The sequence below is a fragment of the Bos taurus genome, chromosome 17 (assembly GCF_002263795.3).
Source record: "Bos taurus isolate L1 Dominette 01449 registration number 42190680 breed Hereford chromosome 17, ARS-UCD2.0, whole genome shotgun sequence".
Taxonomy (NCBI): domain Eukaryota; kingdom Metazoa; phylum Chordata; class Mammalia; order Artiodactyla; family Bovidae; genus Bos; species Bos taurus.
In genome coordinates this window covers 66,086,073-66,109,252 of record NC_037344.1, presented here as the reverse complement: position 1 = coordinate 66,109,252, position 23,180 = coordinate 66,086,073, and the positions used below count along the sequence as shown (strand labels likewise).

General features: G+C 52.8%; 1 protein-coding gene across 2 annotated transcripts in view; it reads right to left on the bottom strand.

Annotated features, from left to right (window-relative positions):
- Positions 1–1,385: 1,385 nt before the first annotated feature.
- ASPHD2 (aspartate beta-hydroxylase domain containing 2) overlaps positions 1,386–23,180 on the bottom strand; it is a 32,527-nt gene continuing 10,732 nt past the window's right edge. Inside the window, exons 1-4 of one of the 2 annotated variants that reach the window (XM_024977799.2) lie at positions 14,353–15,021; positions 9,171–10,267; positions 3,689–3,802; positions 1,386–3,176 (exon numbers count right to left, since the gene is read on the bottom strand). In XM_024977799.2, the coding sequence (XP_024833567.1) occupies positions 3,067–3,176; positions 3,689–3,802; positions 9,171–9,978 (1,032 nt within the window). In that variant the 5' untranslated portion in view covers positions 9,979–10,267; positions 14,353–15,021 and the 3' untranslated portion in view covers positions 1,386–3,066. Of the gene's footprint in view, positions 3,177–3,688; positions 3,803–9,170; positions 10,268–14,352; positions 15,022–23,180 lie in introns of those variants that run through there. The other variant, XM_024977800.2, reaches the window with a different exon arrangement.

Sequence of the window (23,180 nt, the reverse complement as noted above, 5' to 3'; positions counted from 1 at the left end):
GATTGGTCAGGTATGAGTTATATATGCCCAGTCCTGCAGCTGGGATTGGGTCAAGTCGTAGAAACCCAAGGACTGAGAATGGGAAAGTTAACGCTCTTACAAGAGGCTCCTCAAAGTACCGTTGGAGGAGGGTGTTAGAAACAGTGGCTGTCCCCTACAGAACAAGGTTAGGAGGCCTGCCCAGCGTCACAGGGACACAGCTCAGCCCCGACCCTCCAGCTGGCTGGTTTCACAGGCCTCATCATCTCTGCTACTCAGGGCAACAACGCTCAGCCCCAGCTACACAGGAGCTTCAGCTCAGAAAATGAGCTGAAACAAAGAACAGGAATGCCTTGGGCGGGGGGGGGGGGGGGTAGGTACCAGTATTTCTTAACAGCCCCCCAGGTGACCATACTGTGTAAAGTCCAAAATCAATGAGTGAGGACTAACCTCCCCCTTTCCCACCACATGCTGCAGGGCACTCGATGTCACCAAGGAGAGCTCAGAACCCAATTTAGGTGACTTTGGGGGATGATGAGCAGGTGCACAGAAGACCTGGGAGATGACCTTGTCACACTGAGCAACCGCTCTGGCTTAGCCAGCTGGGGCAGGCGGTCTCCGGGTGGAAGGTAGGGCTTCCCATCCGAAGCTGGGCAGGCAGGCCAGCTCCCCTCTCTCATCTTGGGCATCCCCCGCCGCGACGTGTGAATTACTTTAGCAATTGCCAAGTTGGGAACGCACCCTTCAAGGGAGTGAGAAACATCGCAGCCCGGAGCGCCAGGCGCTCTTCCCTCCACTTGCTTGCCATGGCGGCCCGGCCAGCCTTGCTGTGAAGACACCCAGCAGCTGGGCAGCTCCAGGTCACCAGAGCCCTGGTCCCTCTTCTAAGCGGCAAGATTCAAAACGCAGCCGTCGAGGGTCCGGGCCCTGAGGTTAGACACAGGCAACGCGGCGCCACTGGCCGCCTCTACCACTGGCCCGGTGAGTTCACCCCGTTCACCTGTCTCTCCCTAACTGCTCAGAACCGCCGCGGTGGCAGGAAGGGGACCGATGTCGCTGTGTCTCCATTGTGAAGGACAGTGACTGGCCCAAGGGGACACGGGAGCGAGTTCCCGGCATTGAGTCCCGACTCCTCAGTTTTTCTGAGGCAGGGTAGGGTCCTGGTTCTCTGCCTGGGGCTGAAGCCTGCAGTTGCTGAACATTCCATGGGTCCACTCCTTCCCCCACCCCCAGGATCAGAACTACACTTTGCTTCCTTCACTGCATGTGACCACCTTCAGGGGCCCCACCTGTCTCTGTGACATGATCCAGGAACCAAGAGCCTCCAGCTCATACGAGCCCCTCCCGGAGCTTCCGCCCAAGTCACGTCACACCACCTTCACCACATACTACCTTCACCACTTCACTCTGGTTTTCAGCAAGATCTTTTATTTACCTCCTGGTCCCCAGCCACGTCACAGGAGCACAGGCAGCTGGGGATGGGTGTGGGCTGCCGGCTTTGTAGACGGACAGCAGTCAGGATGCAGACAGATCATGCACCTCAGTGACTCTTTGACAAGAAACTGGAGGAGAAGAAGAAAGACTTCGGGTGGGGCAGAAATCTCTGCCCTTTCCTGCATCCTAATCGCTGAAAAAGATGTGTAGAAAGTGTACTCAAATGCAGACACGGTTTCTTCACGCTGGACCCGGACACGGGACAAACTGTGTTCCATGCCGCTCCATGGCTTTATCAGCCCAACTCTGCAATAATACGTTATTCCAAAAACGCTTCTCTCGTGTGGCCGGCGGCGACTCCTTTACACATCGGCTGACATGGGCCATTTCCAGACTTGGCGCCAGAACCCAGCCATGTCCTTCACAGGAGACCAACAAGCCAGGGCTGAGGCTGTGGGCTCTTTGGGTCTGCAGGTCGCCCAGCGTCCTCACGAGCACACGCTGGCTTGAGGGGGCCAGGGCCACACCCTTGTGCAGTGACAGGCACAGGCTGACCCCAGTATGATCTCTGAGCCCAGCGTTTGAACGTTTATGTACAGACAGACAAATGGAAAATCACAGGCAGCAGAACTCCAAAGCAAAAAACAGACATGTCCTAGGCGGACCTACGATTCCCAGTTTTGCCAGATAAAGGCTTTTCCAGAACGTCCCTGGAGAGGGAGGCCTTGCTTGCCCCACCTTGGCGCCCATGGGCCAGCCTGGTGGTCTGAACGCTCAGCGCCGTGGACTCCACACAGCTCAAGCGGGGAACCTCCCGGGCCCGGTTTGGCAGTAGGGCTTCTGTAGGCAGTGAGGTAAGCGAATCACATGTTCAGAGGCTGATCTGAGGGAGCCCCGGCTGGGCTCTCGAAAGAGAAGACGCCAACCCTGGCTCTGTTCGGAAAGCCACGTTTACAGAGAAACCTCTGGTCCCGCCAGCCCAAGGCTCTTGCCGTGAGCGAACTCACGGGGCTCGGGGTGAGATGAGCGATGGTGGGTTGGCCCTGCCCCTGACCAGGGCCACCCTGCCAACGCCGGAGCCGGCCGGGGCTGGGTGGCGATGCTGGCCGCAGACTGCCCCCTGCCCCGGGGCAGCAGAAGGGCCCCCTGGTGACTGTAACAGCAGTAGAGGCTGTGTTCGCCAGCTCTCTGCTTTGCAGTTTTTTGGTTGTTTTTTTGTGTGTTTTTTTTCCTCTTAAGATGACCACAAGAAGATTTACGTTATTACATTCAGACAAGTAACCGTTTGGCGACTCTACTTCAGAGCACTAACAAGACCAAGTAGCAGCGCGCGTGAAACCAGACGACAGGGACACCGGGTCTCGTCGTAGAGCAAAGGAACACGCTTTTAGGCAGAAAGGAATTGCAGAAGCAAACGATGGGAAGGGAGAAAAAAATCTAAGGAAATACAAGCTGGAAATTCCCTATTGTTCAATAACCAAAGGAAAAAGGGACCCAATGTGATCTTAAAAAACAAAAGTCCCAAATGCGAGCTCTCGGTTGAGGCAGGTTTCTGAGCATGGGGTCCAAACAGGGCCAGGGGGTTGGGCCGCACCCCCGTCTGCCCAGGCAGACCCACTGTCTCTCCTGGCGACTCCAGCGCAACCAACGTCCTCATCGTCCTGGAGCAAAGATGAAATCCAGGGCCTGCCGCTCGGCCGCCGCTACATGTGGGTGCCACAGATCCACCATGAAAACCGCCCGCGGGCCGTCCTCCGCCGGACCTGGGGGAGGGGAGGGGAGGGGAGGGCGGCGAGAGAGCAGAGGGTCAAAGCGCCCTGAGCCAGGACCCCGACGGAGATGGGCCCGCGCGGGCAGCGACCCCTCCTGCCCCCTGGCACAGAGTGCAGGCTTGCCTTCTCTCTGAACAAACCCTAGGAGAGGGCCCCAGAAGGTTCGGAGCAGAGCGCAGAGCACGTTTAGGGAAGGAAAGCTACTGCGTGCGCTCCTCCTGTGGCGGACCCACGACATCTGTCCAAGCCCACAGAATGGACGACAGCAAGGGTCAACCTTCGTGTAAACTATGACGCGGCCACCGTTCACAAACGTGCCATGGCCATGCAAAACGTTAAAGGGAAAACACGTGTGGGGAAAGGCCACATCAAGGGGCAAACATTCTGGACTTTCTGCTCAGTTTTTCTGGAAACCAGAAACAACTCTAAAGAGATAAAATTGAAGTATATATAAGCATATATATGTATGTATTTAAAGGCGGCCACAGCAGACAGGCACTCACCTTCATGGAACGCGGTGTGCAGGAAGGAATCATCGAAGAGGAGGCAGCGACCTTCTGCCCAGCACTGGGGCTCCCCTCCCACAACCAGTTCACAGCCGCTTGGAGTTTTCAGACCTGGGGGAGAGGAGACAGGAGAGGATGAAGAGGGGCAGGGCCAGGATGCTGGAAGTCAGGAGGGCAGCCTTTGGGGGGGCACTCTACTTCCGAAGCCCCACCTTCTCCCCCCTCACCCCTCGGGAGCCCCGATTGGAGGGGGCACAGGGCACAGTTTGCTAGGACAGAGCCAGGCTGTGCACCCAGATCCCCACTGTGTTCCCTAGAAAAGCTCCCTCCTCCCATGGCTTAATCTGCTCTGGGCCAGGGACGCCTCTGATGAAAGCACAGGCCGACCAAGGCTTACACCTCACCTGGAGACTCCTGAAGCCCACCCGTGGGACCCCTAGAGGTCGAGGGAGGTGGGATCAGACCTCCACCTGTGCGAGAGGCAAGGGCTACTCCAGCTGAGAGTAAAGACGCTAAGACCCTCACGGTGCCCCCACCCTGGGGTCCATTGCAAGGCCCGAGCATGGCGTGTTCACATGCCAAGTTTCCCCAGCCTCACTCTGGGGAGCCGGAGACACCCCTAAAGAAACGTCGAGCTTTGAGAGGTAACAGACTGACACCCTCAGAGAGGGAGCCGTTGTGTTCAACACAAGCACGGGGCAGGGGGCTCAGGTATATAACCGCGGACACGGGGTCTGGTTGAAACGCTGCTGTGCGTGCACGTTCACGCCCCCATATCCAGCCCGAGGGTCTAAAGGGCGCCGGGCCCCTGGCACTCTGGTCGCCTAGGCACCCCGTAGCCACCTAACTGATTCAGAAGAGGGTGAGGGGGCCCAACCTGGGAGGCAGCAGGCCCTGCAAGAGGCGCTGGCATGGTGAGGTTCTGTCTCCAGCGTCCCAGCCTGACAATCACTACCCTGGCCAGTCGGCACCCACCACTCTGATTTAATGTCCCCCCGAGGATTTCATGTAGCCCCTGAACCACAAATGGATGGCTTCAGGAAGCATGGATGGAGGCAGAATTGAAATAGAGGCCGTGAGGAGGAGAGGGCAAGACAGAGGACCTGGGGTCAGACAACCACCTTTACATGCTAGGTGACTTTAAGCAAATCACTCCACCTTTCTGGGCCGTAGCTCTTCATCTGTAAAGAGGGGCCGTGGGCATACTTGCCTTCCAGGCTGTGTGACCACTGTCCTTGCTACCAACCACTGAAGACTTACTGCGAGCAGGGGTTTGCATTAAACACACACTTTACAGACATCACTTCACATGCTTTCCAGATGCAGCAACTGAGCCTTAAAGAAGTTCAGTGACCAGCTGGGAGTGCTATTCAGTCCTGCAGGAACTGAAATTCAAACCCCAGTCTGTCTGGCTCCCTGGAACAGGCTGGTCTAACACTAGACCGTATGATGAATTGCGAGCTGACACGTCAGTAGCAGTGATGCTAAGTTTGGTTGTCAATTTCCCCGCAGATGGTCAGTTTCAGCTCTCAACAGTACATTCACTGGGTCAGCTGACATAGTCCATTCTGCCTCTGGAACCACCCTCTCCCACTACTGTGACAACTGCTGGGGGGAGGTCAGGGTCGTAAAGGGGTTCAGCCTGCCACTCACTGGCCCCGATGGAGAGCCCCGCGGGCCACATCCTTCCGTGTGTCCCCTCACTGCTTGGTTGGGTGCAAAAGACCTTTAGGAATGGGTGGCTCTCTGCAGGGACAGTCTACCCCAGGGTTTCAGAAAGGAGCTCCCCTCTCTCTGGATAGTGATTCACTACCAGTCCCCACAGTACAACAGAAAGACAGCCTGGCTTGTGCTTCCCAGCCCCAGTTCCCTCTCCTCCGCCTCCCTCCCCTGTTTCCCAGCCTCCCTGCGGCCCACCATCCCCGCCGACTGCCAGAGCCAGCCTGGCTGGCAGGAACAGTCAGCACCCCCACAGACAGAGCATCTGGGTGGCTCCTGGGGACAGACAGGCCCCCACGCTGCCTCGGCGGTCCTGCGTCCCCGGCCTCTCTGGCTCAGGGCTTGCTGCTTTGTCTCCACCACCCACGAATGGAGACGAGAGAGAGGAGAAAGGGCTCTGTCCAGCGAGGCCCTGCCTCAGGAGGCTGGCAGCTGGCCTGCAGGGCGGGCAAGGCAGACACGAGCTGACCCACTTGCATCACCCATCCAGACGGCTAAGAACACCAGCAACACTCACGAAGGGACGAGAGCCTGACTGGGCTTCCTGACGAGAATGTGGACACGCACGTGTATTTTCCTCTGCCCTTTCCTGCGGGCCGGGCACCTGCCTCCTGGCTAACATCTGCCTAGTTAGTTCCAGAGGCGGTTCCCTGGAGGTCTGTGGTAGTGGCTGGGGACACTGCGGCCCCTACACGCTGCGGGGTGATGGCTGGGCAGCGTGGAGAGGAGTTAAGTGATGCCACGTCTAGTGGAAGCTTGGAGCAGGCTAGGCAAACTTGTGCCAACTGGAGACGCTGGGGCTGCAGTCACACAGAGAAACGACACCCCAGTCCCCATGAGGACAGAAGGCAGAAAAGGAGGCGGGCGTGTGTGTGCAGTTCCAGGGCACAGTCCTGGAACCGCAGGGGCCTCCCCACGACGGCCAGGTTAACTAGTGGAGGGGTGGCCACCAGCATGCACCAGGCCCTCCCTGCCTCTGACCTCGTTCTCTGGACCCCCCAGTCAACACACAAGGTCACGTGAGTCTCACACGCCCTGTTTCCTTTCTGGGTGGATCATGTAGGCAGGACAGAGAAGAGAAGGAAACAGAGCTACCCAGCCCCGGCACTCGCCCTGGCCACGGCACAGCCCACACCGGTGGGCCGCCTTCCAGCACCGCCTGCTGCCCAGGTGACGCGGGTGACCCAGTTTCTCTGGTGGCAGCGGCACTCGGGGACGGGAATGACAGGTCATAAAGAGGCCCGTGCAGACACGCATTACAAACGCGCGCGTACACGGCACCGATACACAACAGGCGTTAAGACCCAGGGGGCGGATCCTGGGTGCTCTTGCCACCAGCCCTTCCTACTCACGCTGCCCGGAGTTCTGCCTCAGATGCCCTTCCCTACGCATCGCTCTGAAGCTTTCAAAAGACAAGGAGAGCCTTTAAGAAGAACAGCATTGCTCCCTGTGCCCACAGCCTCAATTCCTCAGCTGACGGGGTGGCCCTGTGGTGTGCTCCCACCTCCTGGGCCAAGCTCAGCCCACCAGCGGACTTCCCTGCCCCAGGGGACGGCTCTTCCCTCGCTCCGCCCGAGTGGTCCCAGGGTCCCACAGGGTCAGACCCTTCTCCCCAGAGCAGCCAACCTGCAGCGCCCAGGTCCCCTGTGCTCAGAGCACATCCCAGTGCGTCACACAGACCATACTGACCACGACCATCACTTAAGACGATCATCTCACATCTCTGATTAACCAGAGCCCCCTTTACCTGACTGCCCTCCACCTGCCAAGCACTTAACACACAGGACATACTCCTAACTGTCCAAACAGCCCTCCAGCTGGGTACTACCCCCACTGCTGCTGCTGCTGAAGTCACTTCAGTCGTGTCCGACTCTGTGCGACCCCCGAGACAGCAGCCCACCAGGATGCCCCGTCCCTGGGATTCTCCAAGCAAGAACAGTGGAGTGGGTTGCCATTTCCTTCTCCAATGCATGATAGTGAAAAGTGAAAGTGAAGTCGCTCAGTTGTGTCGGACTCTCAGCGACCCCATGGTCTGCAGCCTTCCAGGCTCCTCCATCCATGGGATTTTCCAGGCAAGAGTACTGGAGTGGGGTGCCATTGCCTTCTCCGTAGAGAGGAGAAAACAGAGGCGCAGCTTCGGAGCCTACCCAAGGCCGCTTGGCAAACGGGCTAAGCCAGCATCTGAGTCCAGGTGTGTGTGCTTCCGGAGTCTGCACGTTTGCTGCTGTCTCCTGGGGGCGGGACCGCGTTCCGTGGATTAGCTTTTCACACTGCCCCACAGACCGTTTGAGCATTAAGGTCCCCGCTGCCCTTATCGAACGTTGCTACGTGCCAGGCGCTGTGTCAGGTGCCCATGGAAGATGTCACTCTGTCGAAACCTCTCAACATTCCTGTGAGTACCATCTGCTCATCCTACAGATGTGGAGGCTGAAGCCCAGAGAGATACAATTACTATGCAAAGTCTCACAGCCGGCCATGAAGCCAGGCCACTCCCTCCAGGGCCCCGATCGTGTCCTGCTTTTACTCTTGAAATACGCAAAACGATGTCAATTGCCTGAATCTAATTTTCTTTTGCTTTGAAGCAGTAAAGCCCTCTGTCCAATCCTCACAGACAGCACAGGAGGGGCCCAGGGGAGAGGGGCTCAGGCCCCCGGCAGCCCCGAGGTCCAGTGCGGAGCCCAGTTCTGACCCCCCTGCTCCAGCCCATCCTGGGCTCCTCCACGTGCTTGTGCCCCCTCCGCGCCACAGCTGGGGCGGTCACCCCGCTAAGCCGGGCCTCGCCCGGGCTCTTCTGGTGTGGGGTACTAACCTGTGGCACTGTTGCCCTGGTAACCAACATGTTCTCTCGACTCACCAGGGAGGAGGCATTCTGGAGAACTAATATCTCTCTTCACCGAGTAGCATTTGAGCCTGCTTTAATCGAGTACTCACTCTCTAGAACACTCCCACTCCAGTGTTCTTGCCTAGGAAATCCCACGGACAGAGGAGCCTGGCGGGCTATAGTCCATGGAGTTGCAAAGAGTTGGACACAACTTAACAACTAAACAACAACACTCTCTAGCAGGCTCTGCTTGAACAAAGGCTTCACAACTCACACTACCAACACAGCTCTGTAAGAAATGGTCTTTTTTACCTCCACTTTCCAAATGGAGAAACTGAAGCCCAGAGAGGTGGACTGACTTGCCCAAAAGGAACCCAGCCAGCTCGTGGTGGAGCCAGGACCCAAACACAGGCAACCTGACTTCAGACCCTGTTCTCAAAACCACTGCTATACACACTACACCTATTACCAACCTCCTTAGAGGCTGAACAAAATCAATGTAACACCAAGCATCACCTCCTCCTTGTGATTAGGAAGGCACTCTGGTTATCTTCCAGCCTCCTGGACGTCCTGACAAACCTCCAGAACCACCTCAAGAGCCTCTGGCTCTAGAGCTACTCTGTTTCATACAGCAGTCACCACAGATTTTAAATTTTGGGTTAAAGTAAAAATCGAGCTCCTTAGTTGCACAGGCCACATATCAGGCCCTCGACAGTCACATGCAGTTGGCAGCTCCCGCCCCCGACAGGGCAGACAGGGCCTCTGATGGAGCACCTGTCACAGGGTAGGTTAATGCTGACCACGCCTTTCTTTTTTGACTCAGTCTCTGCTGCCAACACTGTGTACACCTGACCCATCGATTTTTGATCAGAGTGCCAGGAAGCGCGTAGCTTTCATGGGGCTGGACTTAGGACCGGAGGCCCCGCCCCCGCCACCTACCTAAATGGCACCGGACGCGGATGTTGGTGGGGCCGTAGTGCTCCGTGATGACGGTGCCGGGGCTCAGCACGGAGAGGCACGCGTTCCCAAAAACATTGTTGCCAATACAGGTCCGAAGGCTTCCCAGCAAGCGGTACGTCCGTGGGCACTTCCTGCAGTTCCGGGGGACGCAGACCCCCTGGTTGACCAAGTAAAAGGTGACCCACTCCCCGCTGGGGGTGCTGTTCATCTTCCAGCCCTGCGGGAGGCTGCAGTTTGAGAAGGCTTTGTACAGGGTCTCGAACTCGCACAGGATGGTCTGGAAGTTGCGCTCCAGCAGCTCCACGTCGTGCTTCTGGGCCTCCCGCGAGAAGTAGGGCGCGGTGGGCAGGTCGGGCAGGAAGAAGACCTCAGGCTTCTGGATGGACGGCCGGCTACTGAGGTAGCGGCCCTGCTCGCGGATGCCCTTGTGGATGCGGCCCATGCCGGACCACGAGTAGCGCTTGGCGTACTCCTGCAGGTTGTGGTAGAGCTTCTGGTTGAGGCCCTCGCTGTGGCTGCAGCGCACGCACTCGGCCGACTGGCAGTACACGAAGCCGTTCTGCAGCCCCGCCGCGTCGGGGCCCTGCATCAGGGCGTTGACCGAGGCGTAGGCCCGGGGCTGCTCGCGGCCCACGTGGTAACAGTACCACACGAACAGGGCCAGCAGGCAGGCCACGCTGACCGCCGCCGTGGTGTCGCAGTCCCGCACCGACTGGATGCCGGCGGCGATGCAGTCCCTCAGGCCATCCAGCGACCAGCCCCAGGCCACCAGCCACTCGAGCGACATTTTGGGGGGAGCTGACGGGGGTCCGAAGCGAGGTCAGCCGAGGTCAGTCCTCGGGGGTCCCGAGGGCACCCACACCGTGCAGCCTAGCGCCGGGGGCGGGGGGCGGCCGGGGCCGGCGGGGGCATGGCGGCCGCGGGTCCTGGGCTGCTGCCGCGGGTGGCATGGACCGACCTCTGCCCACCGCTCCAGTCCCGGAGGGAGTCCCTGCAGGCGGCGGCGAAGGAATGGCTTGAGGTCGCCTTAGAACGTGGGGCGGGTCACCGTGCAATGATTTTTAGGCAATCCAAACCTGGGATTAAAAATAATAATAATAAACCGGCATCAATTTTTACACTCGGAAAATGCAAAAAGCCCCAGATGGTTTTATCAGATCCCTGTTGGAAGAGGACACACTTCTCCTTTTGTGCATTCTTTCCCCATTTCCCAAATCGCTGGTGGTGTCTAATCTGGGTCAAGTACTGTTGGATAATTGCAGCAGTCCCATCTGTCATCCTCAGGAGGAGCTATGATCCCCACTTTACGGATGAGGAAACTGAGGCTCAGAGAGGTCCCATAACTCACCCCAGTTCATGCAGCGGGGGCAGGGACACAAAGCCCATCTCACTTCAAAGCAGGATCTGCTGCCGCACTCTTGTAAAGGAGGCATGTGATAAATGCTGCTTCTCCCTAAATCTCTGTAATGGAACTTGCCTGACCAGGGACTGAACCCTCACCCTCTGCAGTGGAAGCTGGGAATCTTAACCACTTGACCAGTAGGGAAGCCAACTCTCTTGTAGTTTTTATTAAAGAGAAATCTGGATTCAAAAGCATCTTACAAATGGCAAAGGCACTTAAAACCTCATGTTCTCCATTTTACTTTCTCTTTCACAGCACTTCATCATTCTTGTTTATTTAATCTCTCTTCCCCTTCTGACACAGGCTGGGCTTAAATCAAGCTGGAAAAGCAAGTGGGCTCCCTGGGGTCAATCTGTGGCAGACACTGGGCATTTTCTGTCTACTCGCTTGGGAGGCTACCTACTGGCCTCACCATGGTATTATGAAGTGAAACGATGGACAGAATGAGGAGAGAGAAATAGAAACCCTTTCTGGTCTCTGCCTCCAAACCAGACAGAAGCGTTTTACCACGTAGCTCACTTATGTTTCGGGCCAATGTCTAGCACACTTATTATCCTAATAATCTAAAAGATGATCAGAGCCCAGCTGTCTCATTGCCAGTTGACACATAAACACTATTGATACTATGTATAAAATAAACAGCTGATAGGAACATACTGTACAGCAGGAGAACCCTAACTAATGCAATGCGCTCTGGTCACCTAAATGGGAGGGGAATCCAAAAGAGAGGGGATCTATGTGTAAGTATGGCTGATTCATTTTCCTGTGCAGAAGAAGCTAACACAACACGTAAAGCAACTCTACTCCAATAAAACTAAAAACAAAAAAACCCAGAGATGTTTCCCAGTTGAAACTCTTTGCCCACCTTCTTTTTAATCAGATGAGAACAGCCAAGTCTATGTTCTACTACATGTGTAGTAACATTCCCTCATCTCGAGAATAATTCGGAAATTTTGTTTGGTACTACCCTCTCTCCGGAGAAGGCAATGGCACCCCACTCCAGTACTCTTGCCTGGAAAATCCCATGGATGGAGGAGCCTGGTGGGCTGCAGTCCAAGGGGTCGCTAAGAGTCGGACACGACTGAGCGACTTCACTTTCACTTTTCACTTTCACTCATTGGAGAAGGAAATGGCAACCCACTCCAGTGTTCTTGCCTGGAGAATCCCAGGGACGGGGGAGCCTGGTGGGCCGCCGTCTATGGGGTCGCACAGAGTCGGACACGACTGAAACTACTTAGCAGCAGCAGCAGCACCCTCTCTCCTCTCCCCCAGGAATAGAAGGCAACTAACAAAAACAGGAAAGCTGTTTAGTCCCCTTTCTCTGGGGACTAAATTTGGCCTAAACGTTCTTGCAACATAGCAGAAAGGTTAAGAACCCAAACTGGGCAGGTCACTCCTCTCTCTAACTCAGTTTGCGCATCTGTGTCGAGGGGAATGACGGGTTGAAAGTGCTTACGATCAGGTCATCATCTAACGACTTCTGTGACATGTGGACTCCCATCCCTATGAGCCAGCAAACCAAAGGTGGGCCGTCAGGGAAAGGTACCTCAGCAGTGAGAATTCCAGCAGCCAGAGGTAAACTCTTGTTGCTACACACCTCAAGAGACTTTTTCATTTGTCCCCAGACATGCAGAGCTATTAAAATGAAAGGGAACCCTTAGCTTCTCCTTAACTCCCTACTTTTTATCTTCCCAGCTTAGGTTGAATCACTTGACTATGATATTTAGTAAGTCAGAAACACACATGCTGAATATTCATGGACATTTTTTATGTTTCTAGGAAAAATACAAGAGTGGGGAGGTTAGAAGCTAAATTTTTGTCCTCACGCGTCCTCCATTTCCTCACAGATTCAGGAGAAAGGGAAAGGCTGGGTCCCTGAATGGAAAAAGCCCCTCCCCAACCCCGCCCGGGCCCTGGTCCTCGCTTGGCCCTCCCATGATTGGCAGCTGTTTCCTTTTAAATACCAAGGAAGGCAAATCGTGCAGAAAGGTGTTTTGCTCGCAAGCCTTCTCCCAAACAGAACCCCAGGATTCTTGAAATTCAGTGTGAAACTAACATCTGCGTGATAACAAGCACTTTTACGAAAAGGATTTCCCCCCTCACTGAGCTGAAGCCCTAATTGGAACTTTTACACCAAGTCTCTCAGGAGGAAAGGTTTTTCTTAAAGGTTCCAAGAGTGAGATGATGATCATTTAACAAACACCTGTTAAGTGTTAGTTCCCATCAGCCTTGCCTAGGGTTCAAATCAATCAAAATGAAGACCCCCGGGGACTGGGTGGATGACAGGGGCTTCTCTCTACTGGACACCTACACTGCTAACCCTCCCCACCCCACCCCCAGAAAGCCTCATTCTGTACAACGCCAGCCATGAATGCTCCCTGGGCTGAGCTCGAAGCAAAACACAGCAGAGGCTCCTGCTGCCCCAAACCCCAGTTTTGGACCCTGCTCACGAATTCACAAACAGTACCGAGAGCTCACGGAAGGACTCTTCACACCTGTCCCTTACTTTTAGCCAAACTATCCTGGCAGAACCTAAGCCCAGAAGTAGATTAACAAGCTCATGGCCGAAACGTGACACTTAAACCTTTACCTTTGCAGGAGATTGGCAGTTTATCAAGCACTGGTTTATTAACCATCTGACCCTCCTAGACCCCAGCCCTCCAGCTAGGAGGGCATGAATGTCACCAAGCTCCACCCCTGCCCTCCCCCCACCCCCCACCCCCCAGCTCTTGCCTCAGTCATTTCCAGCTTTCTTTGCACATCTGTTCCACTGCTGTCCTCCTCAGGGAGGGGGACAGCTCATTGCTGGCTGTCCTTAGTTCAATAACTCCAGATCTTAAAAGTCACTCGGCTCTGGGGAATAGGGTCTGAATTTGTGGCCACTTTTGGGTGAACAAGTCCCATCGAACACAACTTCGGGTACAATGAATATCTAGGAGAGAGACTCAGCTCTAACCTTGTTAGTCCAGTTACATCACCAGTTCAAGAGGCAGCCCAGTGCTAAAGAGCTTCTGCTTACTCTCGGGGTATGGTCAGGCCACCCTAGAAGACCTCCAAGAAGCACGGCAAGAAGCGTGATGCATGCAACCAGGAGCCTGCCCAGGGCCAGCCCTCTGCTGCGGAGAACCCAGACCTCTCCTCTTCACCTTCTGGGCCAGCTTTTTCAGTACCCACCCACTCAGGAGACTGGGGGGAAAGGGGAGGACACAGGATAGGTTAAGACAGATGGTGACCACCAGGAGGGCAGGGGAGGGACAGGATGAGGAATGGGACGATGAGGAGAGTATTGACAGGAAAAGTGCGTGATTAGGGAAGACGGCTTAAGGTGATACCTCATGGGACAGGTGAGGGAGGGTCACCACGGGAAACGGGGGAAGTGGGTGATGCACAGGGGTCGGGGGAGGAGAGCAAGCCCAGGAAAAGGACCAAGGAGGATGGTCACCGAGGAGGGTGATGCGGGTCGGGGGTGTGAACACGGCGGACAGGGTCGCCAGGGGCCACAGGGAGGAAGAGGTGGATGCCCGGGCCGCGAACACTGCCGAGGCGGCGGCGCTCAAGCACGTAGCGAGCGCTGGGCGGCGGGGGGCCCCTCCGCGGGGCCAGGATGCGGGGCGCTGAACATCCTCGGAAGCCGCACCGCCGGGCGTGGGGACCGTGGGCCTGCAGCCGCCCGGCCCCCGCCGCCTCCTCCCCGTCTCGCAGGGATCGGCCCAGCCGCGCCGCCCTCCAGCCCCGCAGCCCCGGGAGACCCCCGCTTACCTGTGCCCGGGCGCGCGGGGCGGAGGGGGCGGCCGCTGGGGCCGGGGCGACGCCGCCGCCCGAGGGCGCGGACGCCTGGACGCCCCCTGCCCGCGCCACGGAGCCGCCGGAGCTGGAGCCGGAGCCGGAGCCGAGCCGGTCCCCTCGCCGGTGCCGACGCCGCGCTGCGCTCCGCGGGGACCACAACTCCCACAATGCCGCGCGCAGCCGGGCGGCTCGGGGAAGGGGCGCGGGCGGGGCGGGCGCGAGGCGGCCTGCGGGGCGGGGCCGAGACCCCCGGCGCCCGGCTGCGCCCCCCACGGGCGTGGGGTCACCAGGGGCCCCGACCGCGAAGCCCGCCTCGCGTGGCTTTGGCGGGCGCGGCCACGGCCCGGAGCGGGGAGACGCACTGCCCACCCGGCCCCAGGGCGCGCGCAGGCGGGGCGACCGGGCGTTAATTCCCCGCTGCCGGTTCTCCCTGGGTGCCCCTGTCCGTTCTCCCTCCCTGGTCCCTTTCTCTCTGCTCTCTGGTACTCTCCCTCCTACATTTGCCCCTCTGCTCTCTCCCACCTTCCCTCCCTCACTTCCTCATGCCCCTGACGTGACACCCTTCTTTCCTTGACGTATTGATTCATCATACACTTATAAGGCCTCTTAGGCCCTTGGAATGAAACCGCAAATCAGACAAGATCCTTAGTTATCACGGAAAGTGCATTTGTTCTATCATTACCGGGCAACCTCTTTGGAGAATGGCAACCCACTCCAGTATTCTTGCCTGGAGAATTCCATGGACAGAGGAGCCTGGCGGGCTACAGTCCACGGGGTCGCAAGAGTCTGGACACGACTTAGAGACTAAACCACCACCACCACCACCACCCTCTATGGGGCTGACCCCTGCTGCTGTCCAGGGAGCTCCGACAGGGCCCCTGCCTACAGGGAGTCACCATCTAGCCAGGGTAAGGGGATGCCCAAGTGATCACAGGGGAAGTGAAAGTCACTCAGTCGTGTCTGATTCTTTGTGACCCCATGGACTATACAGTCCACGGAATTCTCCAGGTCAGAATACTGGAGTGGGTAGCAGTTCCCTTCTCCAGGGGATCTTCCCAACCCAGGGATCGAACCCCCGTCTCCCACATTGCAGGTGAATTCTTTACCAGCTGAGCCACCGGGGAAGCCCCAAGTAATCACAGGTACAAACCCACAATCACCTACCAGGCTGAATGGTACCAGGACAAAGGACAGGACAGGAGGAGGATGCTTAACAGCAGGGCGGAATGCGGGGGTGGAGGCCCCAGGGACGCCTCTCTGAGCAAGGGGGTGTTTGACGGAAGACCTGTGCAAGACAAATAAGCCTACAGGGGCCACAGGTCGGGTCATTTGACAGGCACCAGGGAAACTGTGCACAGGTGGGTTGTGGGAACACCAAATGGGACTGCCAGCCCACAGGCCATCCATTCTGTCCCAGAACGCACCTCTCACCTCACCACCGCCCCAGAATCCACCTCTCCCTGTCCCAGAATCCACCTCTCCCTGCCCCAGAATCCACCTTGGTCATTCCTAGAACCCACCTCTACTGATTTCCAGAATCTTCACCTCTTTCATGTCCCAGAATCCATCTCACCCTTGTCCAGGAACCTACCTCTACTGTGTCCCAGAATCCACTTGTCTCTCTCAAAAACCACCTCTAACCATCTCTATTAGAGCCCCAAATGCACATCTCTTGTGCCCCAGAATTTACCTTTGCCATATCTTAAAATCCACTTCATCCCTGTCACCTCCCCACTTTTCTTAAGTCCATAGGAGGAAGAACTTTTTTTTTTCACCTCTTTTATTCTACTAAAATAAACCAAGATGCATACATTGGGAAACTGTAAAATGCATCCAGATTTGCTCCAAGTGTGAGTAATCGACACGGGTGTCAGATTTAGAAACATTAAACATGTTGTATCTTTTCACTGCCAGACTCGCAATGGTTGAGCCTGGGTAGGGTGGAGAAGAAGATAGGAGGGTATTTGGTGCCTCTCACGTTCAGAAAGTTGCTCAAATTTAGACTTCTCCAAAGACACATATATTCAGTCACTGCATCACCCTGACAAGGGTGAAAAAGAAAACTATTTCTTCATAGTTGTAAATGTGTGTTCCATTGCTGGACCACACCATCTGTAGTACATTATGAATTAATATGGTCTATAAATCTCATAATTATCTTTGACCAGTGCAATTATATAGCTCTGTATTTGTTAAGAGTATTTATTTGTTCAGTGGCGACATTACCATACACACATTCTGCTAACCCTGCTTGCCATTCTTTCCTCTGGGAGATCCTAGAAGGTGAATTCCCCCACAGAAAAGGGTATCAGGCCTTCCAAAGGGGGCTTTTGGGTGAAAGCTCCAGAGGAATTGTCACTGCACTAATGGAGAATTTGAGATGAAGGCCAAGTGCACGTAAATTGCCTGTCTTCAGCCTGGCTGTCACCAGCACCCCTCCTCCTCTCCCTGTCGTCTCTAGGGCAGTCATTCCCGACCCACTCTCAGGCTGCATACCCTATCATTATGCCATCTCGTGCACTTGTGGGGTCCACCCAGCTCCCTCCTCCTATAGATGGAGTCACTAGGGGTCCAGACAGAAAACATGCCTTGCTCAATCAAGGTCACAGCAAGTCAGTAGGGGGATATGTAGACCCTCAATAAATACTTGATTGGTGCATGAAACAAACGGGTATAGTCACTTTATAGAGCAATTTGGTAGCATTTGCTGCAACAAATATGTATACCCTAAGAACCAGTAATTTCACCGCTCTATATGTACCCTAGAAAAATCCTAAAGGAACAGTTATATTTTCAGGTTATATAACACTGTGTAGCTATTGAAAAGAGCTACATGTATGTATGAAAATATAAAGCTCCTGAAAAAATGATAAAGCCAAAATAAGAATTAAATAAGCAGTATAATTTCATTGACATAATACACACAAATACAACACAAAACATCATGGTGTCTGTGGACACATACACATATTTATGTAAAGCGAGGATAGAAGCACTGGAAGAAAACCCTAGTATCTTCTCCTTTTTAAAACCTGAAATAACAGGACTTCCCTGGTGGTCCAGTGGTTAAGAATCTGCCTGCCAATGCAGGGGACATAGGTCTGATCCTGGTCCAGGAAGATCCCACATGCTGCAGGGCAGCTCAGGCCTGTGTGCCGCCAGTACTGAACCAACGGTCCAGAGTCCAAGGGCCACAAAAAAAGCCACCGTAACGAGAAGTCCCTGGAACCAGAGAGTAGCTCCCGGTTCCTGCAACTAGAGAAAGCCTGCATACAGCAACAAAGGCCCCTTTTTTCCCAGGCAAATGCTATGCACTTGCAAATATACACAAGTATTTTAACTTTTAAAAAAGAAAAGACACAGAGGTTCACTCTCATCACTCCTACCCAACACTGTACTGGGCCTTCTCACCAGTGCAATAAGGCAAGAAAAAGAAATAGGAGGTATTGGGGGGAAAAAATTATTCATAGTAGCAACAAAACTGTAAAGAACTCAGGAATGAATTTAACTAGATTGGGGAAGATAAAAAAGTGAAATAAAAGTATTGAAGGGCACAGAATAAATCATGAATAATGACAACGTATGCACAAATTCATGGATACCAAAGAGATGACACCATAAAACTGTCAGCTTCCCCGAATGATCTATACAATTTAAATCAGTTTTTATGACAGTCCCCCTATTTTTTGTGCAACAAGATAAACTGATCTTAAAAAGTTTATAGAGGAAAAAAAAGCAAAGGGCCAAGAAAGCTGAAGACAAAATGAAATTACCTAATAAAAGATAAGCCAGGGATACGAGCAGGCAAGTCACACAAGAGGAAACACAAGCAGCCAATAACCAACTGGGAAGGTCGAGCATGCCCTCTGCTCATGAGGGAAAGACAAATTAAAACCACAATGAGACACTGCTCTGCTTTCATCATGCTGGTCAAAAAAAAGGCCAGCTGGTGCCAAGTACTGGTGAGGCTGTACAGCAACGGTGCTCTTGTATACTGCCGGTGGAGCGCACATTTGCACGCCCACTTGGCCCTCTGTCAGAAACTCTGAAGGTGTGCACAGCCCCCAGGGCTGCCACGCTCCTTCCTGGTATATATACGCTCCAGGGCACTGATTTTGAAACGGAGGTTTCCACTGGTGGTTGCGGAATTTATACAGTGAGTCATGACCGTAGTTTAAATGATGAAATAGCTAAGACAGTTGTCTTTTGTTTTTTAGCTAAGACAGTGTTTTTTTTTTGGAAAGCGTCCTAAGAGTACTGTGTATCTGTGTACATGTGAGTGTTGCACTGGGTCTCAGCATAACATGAATTTCTGATAGCTGGTGGCAGTCAGGTCAGCTTGAAAGCCTACCTGCTAGAGAAGTGTTCAGGGTGGGACGTGTACAGGAATGTACACTGCAACATTTTGTGAAAAACTGGAGGTGGCAAGCATTCACGGGAGGAAAGTGCACACAGAAATTCATACAAACAAATATGATGCAGCAGTTAAAGTGCTCGAGACAGAGCTCAATGTTTCACCATGGATAAATCTCCAAAATATAAAGTTGAGCTGGAAAAGGAAATTGTAGATAGTATGCATAGGATGATAGAGATGCTAAGTGTGAACTCATGCAAAGAAGGCTGTTTAGGAAACATACATATATTTTATATGTTATATATGCATGCATAGATACACATTAGAGTTCACAGAAAATATATATATTAATATATGTATTAATAGTAAAAATCTTGCATGGGGACAATTAATGCAAATTCAGGGGGAGTTACTTCTGAGGAGGGAGTACAGAGGAGGAGAGGAGAGGAGAGGGACCGGGGGAGAGGGTAAATGGTGAGAAGGGCTTCAACAGCATTTTTAATATGTTATTCCTTTATAAAAACCAAGGCCTTCCCAGGTGGTGCTAGTGGTAAAGAACCTACCTGCCAACGCAAGGGACATGAGAGGGTTCAATCCCTGGGTCGGGAAGATCCCCTGGAGGAGGGCATGGCAACCCACTCCAGTATTCTTGCCTGGAGACTGATGCTGAAGCTGAAGGCCAACTCATTGGAAAAGATCCTGATACTGGGAAAGATTGAATGCAGGAGGAGAAGGGCGCAACAGAGGATGAGATGTTTGGATAGCATCACCAACTCAAGGGACATGAGTTTGAGCAAACAACAGGAGAGAGTGAAGGACAGGGATCGCAAAGAGTCTAATATGACTTAGCAACTGAACACCACAAAAACCAAAGCAACAAAGCAAAATGTTAAATTTTCTAAAAGTGAGGGGTGGGTCCATAAATGTCCTGTCATTCCCTATGAATGTTTAAACTGTTGTACAATTATAAATTATAAGGAGGCAATCTGATTAGGTGAAACAAACTTTGCTTTTAAATGTTTGGGTTGCAAGTTTCCAAAATTACCTGAGCTACTGGGAGATTTTCCAGAACAGCTATTTCAACTGTTTCAGCTTGGAGGTTCCTAGTAACCCAGTAAGGGCCAGAAGAGGGGCCAAAGGGAGTGGGGTGACAGGCACGTGCCCAGGGTGTCTTAGTTACTTGCCTCTGAGCAGCTGGCTTTTCATTAGCTTCCATTTTTGGGCACCAAAAGATCCTAAGACTAAAATAAGTTTGTAAACCATTGCCCTGCTGCTGCTGCTGCTGCTGCTAAGTCACTTCAGTCATGTCCGACTCCGTGCGACCCCATAGACGGCAGCCCACCAGGCTCCCCTGTCCCTGGGATTCTCCAGGCAAGAACACTGGAGTGGGTTGCCATTTCCTTCTCCAATGCATGAAAGTGAAAAGTGAAAGGGAAGTCACTCAGTCGTGTCCGACTCTTCGTGACCCCAAGGGGTGCAGCCTACCAGGCTCCTCCGTCCATGGGATTTTCCAGGCAAGAGTACTGGAGTGGGGTGCCATCGCCTTCTCCGCTACCCCAAATAAAAGGTAGGAAGTACTGGGAGCAGGGTTGGGAGGAAGGATTGGGAGTTCGAGGTTAGCAGATGAAAACTCGTATACGCAGGATGGATGAAGAGAAAGGCCCTACTGTATAACACAAGGAACTAGATTCAATAAATATCCTGTGATAAGCCATAATGGAAAAGCATAGGAAAAAAGAATATATATGTAAAACAATCATTCTGCTGTAGAGCAGAAATTCACACAACATTGTAAATCAACTGTACTTCAGTGAAAAAAACAAAGCTACAAGGCTTTGCTGTGGACACTATCAGGATAAGCCTGAGGCAGAAATCTTATAGGGAATGCATTTGCATCTCCCCAAACAGCTTGATCACACTGGATGATACACTCTGGTTGGGGAGCATATACGGAGGAGTAACTCTCATCTGCCCAGAAAGCAAAGCCACACTTCCGTTTCATCAAATGCCTAATGGGCTTCAAGAACACATCTAAATCACCTTGAGCAGATCCAATAAAGTGCTGCTAACATCTCCTTTGTGTCTGAACAGACGGTGAACTTCCTGCTTACAATGCAAAGAAGGAGAAGCAGATGTGAGCCTGCTGCTCGTGAAGCCCAGGAGAGCTCGCCGTAGACACTGGACTTTCAGTGAATTCATCGGAATTTCTTCGCAAAGCCAACACCTGTTTCCGCCACTGTCTTCCACTGGGTCACCCTGTCCTTGAGCTGGCTCACTGCCTTCATCTGGACCACTCCAGTCATTCCCCCATCTCCAGAGGCTTTGAAGGGTAGGCGTGAGAACCTACCAGTCTCTGTGATGGAAAGACAGACATCAGAAGCATGACCGGGTTCATAAGCTCTTTAAGAGAACCAGCCACTCTACCCAACCTGGAACAGACTTCAACCTCTAAATGGACTTCAGTGGGTTTTGCTCCCTTTCCCACCTTTAAGAGCCCTTCTTGGTGGTCATCAACTGTGATCAACATAGGCTTCCATTTCTGCACCCAGTGGGGGTTGATATTAAAATTATTTAACAACCAGCACACCATGGCAGCAACCATCAGAATGGATACAGACTGTCAAAACAACAGGCACAGCCAGACCAATGCCTACAGACCTGCAGCAGCCTCAGACCAAGTGGCAGAGAAATCTTATCTTTGTGGAATTTCATCCAGGCTGCCTCTGAGCTCAGCAGCAGACACATCTTAAAGCTCCCAGCTAGAATGGAGAAGCAGCTTCTTGTTCGGAGCCCACTTTTCTACATTCCCAACAGTAGGAAGCCGTACTGCCCATCAGCTACTTCCAAGCTCTGAGAAGTCACCTGAGAAGACTATTCAGCACAGAATTATTGAACATACACTCTGTGCTGTGTCCACTGAACACTCAGCAGTGATCGAGTACTGGTGGCTTCTGGGTTAAATCCAGCACAAAGGTACGTTCAGTGTGGCCTGCATGGGGCTTTTAAAAATTGTCAATCTGAAGACAGAAGACCTAAATAGACACTTCTCCAAAGAAGACATACAGATGGCCAACGGGCCTGTGAAAAGATGCTCAGTATTGCTCGTAATTAGAGAAATCAAAACTACAATGAGGTATCATGTCACACTGGTCAGAATGACCATCATCAAAAAGTCTGTCAAGAATAAATGCTGGAGAGGGTACAGAGAAAACGGAAGCCCTCCCACATCGCTAGTGGGAATGTAAATTGGTGCAGCCACTGTGGAGAACAGTGTGAAGGCTCCTTAAAAAATTGAACTCAGAGCTATCCCATGATCCGGCAGTTTCTCTCCTGGGCACATATCCTGACAAAACTCTAATTCGAAAAGGAACATGCACCCCAGTGTTCACAGCCGCACTATTCACAACAGCTAAGACAGAGAAGCAGCATAAGTGTCCATCAACAGATGAATGGATAAAGAAGATGTGCTACATACACACTCACACAATGGAATGTTAATCAGCCACAAAATGAATGGAATAATGTCAACTGCAGCTACATGGATGGACCCAGACATTATCATCCTAAGTCAGTAAGACAGAGGAAGACAAATAACCATACAACGGAATCTAAAACATGATACAACGTGGAATCTAAAATATGATACAAATGAACTTATTTACCAGACTCACAGACATAGAAAGCAAACTGAAGAGTTCCCACAGGGGAAGGATAAACTAGGAGTTTGAGAGGAACAGATACACACTACCGCCCATAAAACAATAAACAAGACCTACTTTATAACACAGGGAGCTATACTCAATATCCTGTAATAACCCATAATGGAGAAGAATCTGAAAAAGTGTGTGTGTGTGTGTGTATAAATCGCTTTGTTGTACACCAGAAACAGAACATTGTAAACAACTACACTTCAATTAAAAAAATTGTCAACTTTAAAAAATTAGGAGACACCACGTGCAAACCTGGACTTCCAGCTTATTTTGAAAAAAAAAACCGGCGATTTCTGGACACATGGGGCCAGATTTCAGCAAAACAGCAAACAGGCTGGTAGGAGGCTTGCTGCAGGCACCCCCCAGTGTCGCCGCTCCCAGGACCAAGGAGGACAGTCACTTGCTCCCATCACTGTCTCTGCACTGTGTGTGTTTTTATACTAAGAACTAGTCCCTGCTTTCATGTCTCTGTCAAAAGTGGAAAAACAAAAGCCAGACCGAGAGAGCTGAATGATTTTTATTAGCCTTGGCCTCCTTCCTTGTTTATGTTACCTGACATGTTCCGTAGCCCGGAACACAGCGATGCAAAAAAAAAAAAAAACCTTTAAAAAATGAATTTCTGCCTCTGAGAACTTGCAGGAGTGAGGATTAAACTTGACAAGCTTCGGAGCCGGCAGAGGGGAGGAAGGAACAGTGAGTGCAAAAGGCTTACAAGTGTGAACAATCTGGGCATGTTT